The sequence below is a fragment of the Spinacia oleracea genome, chromosome 4 (genome assembly GCF_020520425.1).
Source record: "Spinacia oleracea cultivar Varoflay chromosome 4, BTI_SOV_V1, whole genome shotgun sequence".
Lineage (NCBI taxonomy): Eukaryota > Viridiplantae > Streptophyta > Magnoliopsida > Caryophyllales > Amaranthaceae > Spinacia > Spinacia oleracea.
Window position 1 is genome coordinate 29,771,244 of NC_079490.1, and position 12,812 is coordinate 29,784,055.

Genomic DNA, 12,812 nt, shown 5'->3' on the forward strand with positions numbered 1-12,812 from the left:
ATCAAATTGGCGCCGTTGCCGGGGAGTTGCGGCTAAGTTTAGTAGCTTTTAGTGTATAAGTCTAGTTCTTTTAATTGCTTTCCTTTTTTTTCCGTTTTGATTGTCAATGCTAATGTTTGCTTGAGTATGCATGCCAAGAATTCCTAGAGCATCTCCCCTCATTCCTCAAGATCCGGAAATTGAGCAGACATTTCATGCTAGGCGTCGAAGCTTGCAACGAGCATCTAACAACATAGATCATCAAGAGGAACCGGTTTTCCTTTTGAGCACAAAGAACTAGAATATTCGGACGGAGAGACGAAAAGTCTCCGATCTTTCAAGAGTAGTTCAAGTGATACATTTCATATGGCGCATGATTTGAAGAGTTATGGTGCTCCCGGGGCCTATGAAGCAAAAAGTTCCATATCACTTCCGGCCTTGGAGGCTACCGATTTTGAGTTACGACCCGCACTTATTGGGATGGTTCAAAGGAGCCAATTTACCGGGTCAAGACTTGAGAGCCCAAAGGAACATCTAAAGACTTTTGTCGATTATTGCTCCACGGTGAAACACAATGGGGTAACCCAAGAATACATTCGAATGGCACTCTTCAAGTTCTCCTTGATCGGTAATGCAAGAAAGTGGCTCGATGACCTCAAGCCAAACTCATTGACCTCTTGGAATGAGGTGACGGAGGCATTCATCAACAAATATAGTAGCCCCGCACAAACCGCGGACTACCGGTCCAAGATGATGACATTCAAGGAAAGGACCGATGAAACCCTTCAAGAGTCATGGGAAAGATTTAATGAGCTTCTTCGCCAATGCCCACATCATGGCATAGAGATGGGAGTGCTTCTTCATTGCTTCTACCACGGACTTTCTAAGGCTTCTAGGACGGCCCTAGATGCGGGAGCCGGGGGGCCAATCATGAAGAAGAGCTTAGAAGAGGTTTTTGACATCATTGATGATGTGGTCCGAAATTGTGAAGATTGGAACGATGATAGAATGTGACAAGAAAGGAGGAAGGTACGATCTTGAGCCGATCCATGCTTTGAGCACCAAGTTTGATGCTCTCGTTACACAACTTCAAAGGTCCAATTCTATCCCTTCTTGTCCTTCTACTCCCCAATCCCCTTCTAGTGTGATGTCTTGTGCTTTGTCTTGTGATTATTGTGGTTCATTTGAGCATCCCTCTTCATATTGCTATCCTTTCGACCAACCCATGGAACAAGTAAATGCTTTTAATAATGCAAACAACCAACGGTTTGATCCTTATTCCAACACCTATAACCCCGGTTGGAGGCACAACCCAAGGTTTAGTTAGAAGGATGATCAAACCCAAGGTCAAAACCAATTTCAAAACCATGGGAATGGTCGAAATCAAGGCAACTATGAGGGTGGAAGTTCAAGCTATTATGGGGGTTCAAGGAATCAAAACTATGGCCAAAATTTTCAAAATCAAGGCCAACCTTCAAACTTCCAAAGACCACCACCACCACAAAGCTATCAAAGTCAAGGGAGTTACCAAGGTCAATCCTCCTCTTCTTCTCAATTTCAAAAGCCACCTCCACCACAAAGCTTTCAAAATCCTCCTCCCGGTTTTCAAAGACCACTCCTCAATGCCCCACCTCCTCAAGAGTAAAATATTGAAATAATGTTGAAAACTTTCATGACTCAAGTCAACCAAAAGTTTGATTCCATGGCCACCCATAATAAAATGCTTGAAACACAAATTGCGCAATTGTCATCCTCTAATGCTTCAAGAGTTCCCGGTTCTTTGACTCCTCAAGGGGTAAGCCCCGGTGAGACCCATCAAGCTAATGCTATTGTGACAAGAAGTGGGAAAAACCTTGTGAATTCAACTACTAAGAGTCCAACTCAAGGAGAGAGTGAGCCCATTGATGAGAGTGAGCCTATTGTTGATACCACCATAGATGAGGAAGAGGTTGTGGTGAGTGAACCAATGGTTGTTGAAGTTCCAAAGAGAGTGGTCCCTCCTTACCAGGCCCAGTGGTGGCCCTGTGCATCCTGGTCAACAGCACAGGGCCACCCAAAAAAATAAAGGGCCCATTTTTTAAGCCCAAAACTCATATTAAAAAAAAAATGTTGCTGCTGCTAATTCAGTTCCCCAAATGACACTTTCCTTTCTCAAAAAAATTGAACGCTCCCTTCCATTCATCTCCTCTAAATTACTCTATGTTTCCAATATTATCCCAATTTCCAATAATTTTATTTTCAATCTTTTCATATTCTAATCGACACATTTAAATTTTAAATATTTAAAACATTCTCAAACAAATCATAAATCAATTTCAAGAAAAAAAATTAGATTGGGGATTTTATTTCTCATCATTATTGCAATTCGCCAATCTCCAATTTCAATTTTCGATTGATAAGTTGTTAAAGATAAGAACAAGAATCGCATATACTGAGGTAATTTCGTGCTTATCAATGATCAATTTATGAAATTATCAGTTTGTGTATTGGTGGTTTTTCTTTTTCAAGTTTTATTGTTAAATTTTGGATTGGAGATTTGGGGTTTTAGCAAAACTTGGCATCTTCCAATAATTCCATGAATTATAGTCTTCCTGTACATAAATTTATCAAGTAAAAGTATGTCAGAAAGTGGTTATTACTCTCAAAAAATTTTGGTTTTGATATGGTAATGCCGATTATTACCTGCTCGACCATTGATGTTGGTAGGAACATATCGTTGATTAGAGTATTCAATGTTGTATACGACTTAACATCGATACGATGATTAATTGCCACCTCACCCTGGCAGTTTCAGTTGATATTAGCTTCAGATTGTTTCATTACTTTTGACAGTTTTACTATACAATCATGTTTACAATAGATACTAGATACTTACCTTTGAGTTGATTATAAAGATTTTCCCCTATGGAATTGAGTTGATGACTAGATTGTTTGTTTATCTCAATTGGGTGGTTAATTTGTGAGCTATTGATTCAACCCATTATTTGAATGAATTCTGTTTTAGTTCAAGTTTAATTATGTTTTGCTCAAATTCTGCTTTGATATGTACGAGATTTTCTTTTTTACTCAGGCAAAATGGGATGTTGTCATCTTGATTGTTGAATAATAGGAAATTTATGATGGAAAGGTTCAGCCTGTTTATACAGTGTTTATTTATTTTTGGTTTCAATTTGTAGAATAAAATTATAACGCTCGTAAAGTAATACTGAGTATTTTGATTATCGCACATTTTTTAATATTAGGGGCCCCATTTTTAGATTTGGAGAAGATTAGAACAGGGCCTCCAAAATGTTCAAGACGGCCCTGCTCCTTACAAGCCCAGATTGCCTTTCCCATCTCGTTTTGCCGGAGCTAACCTTGATGATCAATTTGCAAAATTCCAAGAAGTCCTCAAGAACCTTTATGTGAACATTCCTTTTGCCGAAGCCCTTAGGCAAGTGCCTACTTATGCCAAGTTTTTGAAGGAGATTCTAACCAAGAAGAGGGTTGTGCATGTGGTTGAGACTATTAGCCTACCCAAAAGTTGTAGTGCCATTATCCAAAATAAGTTGCCCACCAAATTGAAAGATCCCGGGAGTTTTTCCATCCTATGTGCAATTAGGGAACTTGTCATAGATAAAGTCCTATGTGACTTAGGAGCAAGTGTGAGTGTAATGCCATTCTCTATTTTTCAAAGGTTGAATGTGGGAGAGTTGAAGCCTACCCAAGTGTCCCTCCAATTAGCCGACCGTTCGGTGAAGCTTCCTTTGGGAAAGGTAGAGGATGTGCCTATGAGGATTGGGAAGTTCTTTATTCCCGTTGATTTTGTGGTCTTAGAAATGGATGAAGACCCTAATGTCCCAATCATCTTAGGAAGACCTTTTCTTGCCACCGCGGGGGCAATCATAGATGTGAGAGGTGGTAGACTATCCCTTAGTGTGGGGGATGAGAAAATTGAGTTTCAACTTAACCAAATCATGAGATGCCCCTTCCATATGGATGATTGTAAAGAATTGATATCCTTGATGAAATTGTCAATGAGTCTATGAGCATGCATATGCATTCTACTAACGATGTTCTTGAGTATGTTCTTGTGCATGATTCCAATGAATGCAATGACACCATGGAGACTCAAGAGATGCTTTTAGCAATGGATTGTGAAGAGCCCTTGGTGTCCGTTGAGACCACCAAGGAGGTAAGCAAGCTTGAACTCAAACCCCTCCCCTCTACTCTCAAATATGCTTACCTTGATGATGCGAGTCCGGTAATTGTCAATGCTAAACTCAATGATGAAGAGCTTTCCAAACTCTTAAATGTTTTGAGAAAATATAAAAAGGCCATTGGGTATAGCATTGGTGATTTGAAAGGGATTAGCCCGGATTTTTGCATGCATCGAATTGTTCTTGAAGAAGGTCATAAGCCTTCCATTGAGCCTCAAAGGATATTTAATCCCAACATGAGGGAAGTGGTGTGGAAGGAAATGGTAAAACTATTAGATGCGGGAATCATCTATCCGATTTCGGATAGTAAGTGGGTTTCCCCCGTCCAAGTAGTGCCCAAAATGGGGGGAATGACCGTCATTAAGAACAATAATGATGAGTTGATCCCCACTAGGGTTGTGACCGGTTGGCGCATGTGTATAGATTATCGCAAACTAAATACCGCCACCCGAAAAGACCACTTCCTTCTACCATTCATTGATCAAATGTTGGAAAGGCTTGCCAAGCACAAGTATTTTTGTTTCTTGGATGGATATTCGGGATTCTTCCAAATCCCCATCCATCCAAGTGACCAAGAAAAGACGACATTCACATGCCCAATTGGCACCTTTGCATATCGAAGGATGCCGTTTGGGTTGTGCAATGCTCCGACAACCTTCCAACGATGCATGATGGCAATATTTTCGGAATTTCTTGAGAAAATCATGGAAGTCTTCATGGAAGACTTTGGTGTCTATGGGGAAGACTATGATTCATGCCTAGTAAATCTAGGAAAAGTATCGAAAAGATGTGAAGATGTGAATCTTGTTTTGAATTGGGAAAAATGCCATTTTATGGTTGAGGAAGGCGTTGTCCTTGGTCATGTGATTTCAAGCAAGGGAATCCAAGTTGACAAGGCCAAAGTAGATGTGATTGAGCAATTGCCTCCCCCAATCAATGTCAAGGGGATTCGTAGTTTCCTTGGTCACGCCGGTTTCTACCGGCGGTTTATCAAGGATTTCTCAAAAATTGCTAAACCACTATCTAGTTTGCTTGTCAAGGATGTCCCTTTTGTTTTTACTAACGAGTGCCTTGAGTCTTTCAATAGGATCAAACAAGCTCTTGTCACGGCACCCATTATTCAACCCCCCAATTGGGAGCTACCATTTGAGATTATGTGCGATGCTAGCGATTTTGCCATTGGGGCGGTGCTTGGGCAAAGAGATGGTAAGGCCCTTCATGCGATTGCTTATGCTAGCAAGACTCTTGATGACGCACAAGCGAATTATGCCACCACGGAAAAAGAGCTTCTTGCGGTTGTCTATGCATTGGAAAAGTTCCGTCCTTATCTCCTCGGTTCCAAAATTGTCATTTACACGGACCATTCGGCCTTGAAGTACCTTCTTGCCAAGAAGGACGCCAAGCCAAGACTTATTCGTTGGATCCTTCTCCTTCAAGAGTTTGATATCGAGATCCGGGATAAGAAGGGAACCGAGAATCTAGTGGCGGATCACTTGTCTAGGTTGGAAGTGAGGGGAAGTGGTGAAGATCTCCCCATTGATGAGACTTTTGCGGATGATCACCTCTATGCTATTCAGACCAAGGCCACTCCTTGGTATGCCGATATTGTGAATTTTCTAGTTTGTGGGGCGATTCCTCCGGACTTCACCCCCCAACAACGGAGGAAGTTAAGGCATGATTGCAAGCACTATATTTGGGATGATCCGTGTCTATTGAAACGAGGTGTTGATGATCTCTTGCGGAAGTGTGTCCCGGATGATGAAATTCAAGGTGTTCTTCATATGTGTCATTTGTCACTTAGTGGTGGTCACATGGGTGCCTCCAAAACCACGGCAAAGGTTTTGCAATCTCTTCTATGGTGGCCTTCTCTTTTCAAGGATGCTTGGGTTTTTGTGAAGACTTGTGATAGGTGTCAACGAGTTGGGAACATCTCAAAGAGAGATGAAATGCCTCAAAATCCAATCCTTGAGCTTGAAATTTTTGATGTATGGGTTATTGACTTCATGGGGCCTTTCATATCTTCGCAAGGGAACACCTACATTCTTCTAGAGGTTGATTACGTGTCCAAGTGGATTGAGGCCATTGCCACCCCTACAAACGATGCTAAAGTGGTCATCCAACTCTTCAAGAAGGTGATATTTCCTAGGTTCGGGATGCCCAAGGCAATTATTAGTGATGGTGGGTCTCATTTCAAGGGTGCTTTCTCAAACCTTCTCTCTAAATATGGTGTCATCCAAAGGCGAGGCCTATCCTACCATCCTATGACAAGTGGTCTTGCGGAGGTCTCTAACCGCGAGATCAAACTCATTCTTGAGAAAACGGTAACCTCGAACCGTAAGGATTGGGCTTTGAAGCTTGATGATGCTTTATGGGCTTATAGAACGGCCTACAAGACTCCCATTGGAACAACACCCTATAAGCTTGTGTATGGGAAGAGTTGCTACCTCCCGGTAGAGATGGAATTCAAAGCCTTAAGTGCCATCAAGCATATCAACTTTGATCTAAAGAGTGCGGGAGAGAAGAGACTCCTAGACTTGCATGAGCTAGAGGAATTGCACATGAATGCATATGATTCGGCAAGCATCTACAAGGCCAAGTCTAAGGAATATCATGACCGGAAAATCACAAAGAAGGACTTTCAAGAAGGTGAGAAAGTCCTATTCTTCAACTCAAAGTTGAAGCTTTTTCCCGGAAAACTCAAATCCCGGTGGAGCGGTCCCTTTGAGGTAAAGAAAGTGTTGCCCTATGGTTCATTGGAGCTTTGGAACAAAGACAAATGTGATTTCTTCAAGGTCAACGGTCATAGAGTGAAAAAGTATTTCGAAGGAGCCCACATTGGGACGGTTTGCACAACACATCTACAAGAAATCACTTGATCTTCTCCGTGAAGATACGTCAAGCTAGTGACGTAAAAAAAGAGCGCTTTCCGGGAGGCAACCTGGTGATCTCTAACCCTTGTCCTTTAAATTTTTCTTTCATTTCTTTATTTTTTTGGCATTTTTGGTGTTTGGTGAGCTGTTGTTAGTCATTGGTTTTTGAATAAATGGTGCATGGCTTGAATGAGAAGGGAAAGGGGGGGACTTGTTGTGAATCAGGGAAATTTCGGTCGAACAGAAGAGAGGTTCGGACGAACCATTCAAAATGTTTGACCGAACTCCTTTTTGTTCGACCAAACATTCAGAGAACGGAATGCCCCAAAATTTAGGTTCGGACGAACTTTTGAAGAAGTTCGACCGAACTTGAATGGAAGTTCGACCGAACTCCTTTTTGTTCGACCGAACATTAAGAGAACAGAATGCCCCAAAATCTGGGTTCGGACGAACTTTTAAAGAAGTTCGACCGAACTTGAAGGGAAGTTCGACCGAACTCCTTCATGTTCGGCCGAACTTTTCAGAGATCAGAATCCCCCAAATTCTTGGTTCGGGCGAACTTTTTAATAAGTTCGACCGAACTTGAAGGGAAGTTCGACCGAACTATTTCTAGTTCGGCCGAACTTTTCCAAGAATCAGGAACTCAAAAATTTGAGTTCCGCCGAACTTTGCCAAAGGTTCGACCGAACTTTAAGCATAGTTCGACCGAACTGTTGAAATTGTTCGGCCGAACTACTCGGGAAACAGAAGCTCTTAATTTTCCAGTTCGGCCGAACTTCGCAGGAAGTCCAACCGAACATTAAGGAGTTCGGCCGAACTCTCTTAATGTTCGGCCAAACATGCTGGGAAATTCGGTCCCCTTTATTTTCTTTTGCCAGATTCTCTCTCCTCACACTCAGAATTTTCGACCCTTACTTCCTCTTCTACTCTCATTTTCTCTCATCCTCATACTCCATTGCAAACAAGATTCAACTCCTCTCCATACTCCATCACAAATCCTTACTCCTTTCACTCACAAATCAACTCCACAACAACAAAATCTTCATTCAAGTCCACAAATTCTTCAAAAAATCTGAAATTTCTCAACTTTGCAAGTTTGGGGAAATTCATCAACTTTCTCAAATTCTTCAAATTGATTGTAAGTATGGGTGTTTTATTGTTTTATTCATCTCCCTAATGGTTTTGAGTAGTCTAATTTGCATCTTGTTACTTGTTTTCATGCTTTAATCTTCGAAATTCATATGTTAGGGTTTGAGAAATTGTTGAATGTGAATTGAGAAATTATTGATTTTTATTTGCTTTGTTGATGGATTATGTGTTGTTGGTAGTTTATATGTGTTGTTGATGGATTATTTTTTTGTATGTATTGTGTTTCAACAGGTGTGGTTGTAGTTTTGGAGGTTGTGTTGAAATTTTTTGGGGGTGTGTTATTGGAGTTGATAGTTGTCTCTTGCATTGGGAAGTTGTTGTTATTGCTCTTGTGAACCTTGTGAAGTGACCCTTGAATCATCTACCTAACCCCCAAACACACTATGCCTCCTAAGCCAACTAAAAAGAGAAGGGGAGGAGATGTCGGTTCTACCTCACAAATCATCCCACCCACCAATGTCCCAACAACCTATGGCATCCAATTCGAGTCCCCAAAGCATTGGGACAACTTTGAGCGGCTCTCCTCTAGAAAAATCCGAGCCACAAAATTCTATCATGAGCCTACTCTAGTCTCACTTGGGATTAAGGATGAAGTGATGCTATTGGTTGAAAACTTTGGATTAAAGGAGTTCTCAAAGCTACATTGTGATACCTATCCTAGGCTCACCTTAGAATTCCTATCCTCTATAGAGACAAACTCAACGGATGATGGGTTGCAAGTCCACTTTAGGCTTTTCAATGAATCACATGAATTAAGCTCCTCCGAGTTGGGTGCACTATTTTGTTTCCCCCAAGATGGTGAAGCCTACACCAACTTAGCCTCCACTCTAGTAGCCAATGGATTTGCCTACAATGAGTCCGATTGGTGGAGCCAAATCACCGAGCATAACCACTTCCAAACAAACCAATCCAAGGCATTGGAAATCATCCACCTAGCCCTCCGATATTTCTCTCGAATGCTTGCCTATTCCATCTTTTTCAAGGCAAGTCTGGGAGCTATGATTAAGGATGAGGTTGCTAGTCTATGGTTGGCCGATAAACCATGGCCGCATTTCCGCTACGATTGTGTGGCATCCTTCATTAGCCGATGCTTGGGCACTAGGGATGGGACCGTGAAGGGGGAAATCCACATGGGAGCAATGGTCACCCTTATTGCCAAGAGAATGGATAGAGGGAGACTTGTGGGTAGGTTGAGTGGTCTTGCTTGCGTTGGTGGCCCGAATGATAAGTTTCTCAACATTACGGCCCTCCAAAGCCAACGGTTCATCAACTACACCACAAGGAAAGATGCTAGGTGGATCGCCGTGGTCTACAAGGAGCAAGAGTGGTATGTCCTCCGCAACCACGATCTCACAAAGATTGATCGCACCAAGGCCCACCCATGGTACATCGGGCCGCAAAAGATTCCAAATGGTCTAACCTTGGTGGAAACCGAGCCACCACAACAAAAAGTGAGAGCACCCCGCCAACAAGCTCCCCAAGGGAAGCAAGGTACGTCATCTTCTTCTACCCCCTCCCCATTTAGCTTTGAGGGTATTCAAAGTACCCTTAGTGATATCCTTCACGGGCAAGATCATTGGGGGTACTATGCACGGGCAAAGTAAGATGTTAATGTGAGGAACAACCCTAACCACCCGCCCCAAGAAGGGCCAATTCCTCGTTGGGGGGGAGATGGCGCACCGCTCACCTATCCATACTATAGTGGCCATGTTCCCCCCGAGGAGAGAATTGCTCCTCCCCCTCCATATGATTGGACTAGGCCGGACGGGGCGGACTTTGCATATGACCCGGCATGCCCCGATGTTTACCCACCCCGTTCTGAAAATTGGGAGGCATGTTGGGGGACATACCAAGCACCATCTATGTCGGTTTGCCCCACCGCCCCTAGGTATGATTGGCCACCCTACACCGCCGCCTCCGGGCCCGATGTGGATGGCCAATACAACCTCTCCCCGACCCCGTCCGATTATGTTAGTCCATATGATCCATCGGGCATCTATTATCCCTACCAACCTCCTCAAGAGGACGATGATGATCGTATGGACGATGCTTGAATCTTCCCCCCCCTATTTGTGCCTTGATTAGATTATGTTGCTCGAGGACGAGCAAATGGTTAGCTTGGGGGGACGATTTTAGCTAGCTTGGGGGGATGTTACTTGGGAGCATGTGGTGGGTTGGAAGGGGTAGCTTTTGGTAGTTGATGCTTGTTGGTGGTGGTTGTTGGTGGTTGTTGGTTGTTGCTTTTGGTGGTTGCTTGCTTGTTGCTATTACTTGTTGGTTGATGGTTGTTGGTGTTGCTCGTTAGGAGTTGGATGTAGGTTGATGTTGCTTGTTGATGTTACTTGTTTGATGATTTTGCTTGCTATGAGCATGATTGGTGTTTGCTTGTGGTGCTTGATTCATGTCTCATCGATATCCTTAGTGGATAATCGCTCCCAAATTTCAAAATCGAAAATGACTAACAATTTCTCTCTTTTGAGTTTTCTTCTCTTAATTTTTGCTATTTTCTTTTCTTAATTTCTAAAAAAAAAAACTTAAAATTACAAAAAGATTTTTCAATTATTATTTTTGTTTTCGCTTTTTATTCAACTTTCGCAATTTCCTTTTTGTAAATAAAATAAAATAAAATAACATAAAAAAATATATATATATAAAAAAAAAAAAAAGAAAAAAAGAAGTTCTTTCTTTATTAATAAACGGTCAAAAATGCCCAAGGACGATGCCCAAATGATGAAATCTAATGTGGTTCCCTTTTTTTTTAGGCATTTGTGGGAATTTGTAGGAATTTTTCTCGGAAAAATGTATGCTAGAGTTAGGGTGTTCTAGGAGTTGCTTAATCTCTATTGCTCCTTGTACCACTAAAGTTAGTCTTCAACCGTGAAATTGCCATCTAGCTTGAAAAATTGTCTAATTTGCTCATCATTGAATGAAAGTAGCCCAATATGTGGTCCCTTGAGCCCCTAAGTATACCCTTATTCCCTCCAAAGTGAAACTCTACAAAGGACTTAGTTTTACCTTCGTGTCATTCAATAAGTGGCATCATAAGCCACAAGTGTATTTTTTTTTCTCTCGTCTTCTTTGTTCAAATAAAGTTTATTCCTGTAAAGAGAAAATCCCATAATAAGGGAAAAAAGAAAAGGCCAAAAACAGTTAAAAAAGGCATGAAAAAAACAAAGAACAAATAAAAAAGAAGTCTAATAAGAGGTCAATTTGTGGATGCCTCCCACGCTTAGTTTTCACTCGTTCATGTCTTGAGTAGAGGGAAGCAAAAGGGGGTCTAATCGTGCATTTGGGGGAGGTGGACCATTATTCTTGGATTCTTTTAACCAAAGTATAGCTTATGAAACCTTTTGAATAGCTAGATGTGCTCTAATGTACCAAGTAAAAGCGCTAATAGAAGTGTCCTCTAGCAATTTAGATTAGTCCTCACCTTTACTCCTAGCTTTGGCATACATTTGGAAGAAGCTTTTCCGAAAACTCACTCAATTGTCTTAATTTGTGGACCACTTCCGTGATGGGTTAACTTGGGCATGATCGTGTAGTTTAATTTTCTTTATTTCTATTTTCATTTGAGTTATGGGTAAAACTCGAGGAAAACTCTTGCGAGATCTCACTCTAGAATGACTTAGGGGTTTAAAGAGCTTATTGCATGTGCTTAAATGCAATCGTGATTCCTACGACAGTGAGGTAGTGTATATTCTCACCCCCATTTTTCCTTTTTGTTTTGTTTGAATAAAATCTCGTCTTTCCCTTGTTCTTCTCTTGTTTTGCTTGAGTGCAAGCAAAAGTCTAGCTTGGGGGAGTTTGATGAGTGACATTTATGTCACTCCTAGGATAGTATTTTGCATCTTTTTATTCTTGTTTTTGTTTGTTTTCCTCCCCTTTTATGCTCATTTTAGTCCTTTTGCTCTTACATGCTAGTTGACTCGGTTTCTCCTAATTACCGTCCTTTCGCCTTGTTTTTCTTAATTTTTGTCAAGATTTTGCTTTTCACGGGTTTGTTAATGTGTAGGAAAACAAGTAAAATGGACGGAATAGTCAATGAAAGTCAACGGTATCCAAGGAAAGCTCGAAGTGGAAGGAAGGAGTCAAGAACTCAAAATGTTCGGCCGAACTTCAGATGTGTTCGGCCGAACCAAAGCAGAACAGCCTGAAGAATTAAGCCCAGAGTTCGGCCGAACATTCACAAAAGTTCGGCCGAACTTACCTATGTTCGGCCGAACCTCCCCAATTGTTCGACCGAACATCGCAATCAGTAGCTCCTGTTTCTTCCCTTATGTTCGGCCGAACTTGCCTCTTAGTTCGGCCGAACTTTATTTATGTTCGGCCGAACCTGCTGCCAGCGCTGAGCCGTTTTCCGGGACTATTTAAAGCATTTTAGGAGCTTTTAGAAAACCTAGTTTTTTACAAAAGTAGTTTGAAATTGATTTTAGAGAGAGAAAGGAGGATAACTTCATTCATTTCTCATTGTATTGCTTGGGATTCTCCCTAATCTTGGATTTTGAAGCTTCATTGTAAAAATTCTTAACTCTTATTTCCATTTAATGTCATTAATTTCTGATTTTTCTTACTTTGTCTCTTATTTTTCTCATTAATCAAAAACCCCAAAAATAGG

General features: G+C 41.5%; 1 protein-coding gene across 1 annotated transcript; it reads left to right on the forward strand.

Annotated features, from left to right (window-relative positions):
- Positions 1-1,636: 1,636 nt before the first annotated feature.
- LOC110775901 (uncharacterized) lies at positions 1,637-4,007 on the forward strand. Its single transcript, XM_056841546.1, has 2 exons — positions 1,637-1,933; positions 3,237-4,007. The coding sequence occupies exons 1-2, from the start codon at positions 1,637-1,639 to the stop codon at positions 4,005-4,007; spliced, it is 1,068 nt and encodes a 355-aa protein (XP_056697524.1).
- Positions 4,008-12,812: the final 8,805 nt, after the last annotated feature.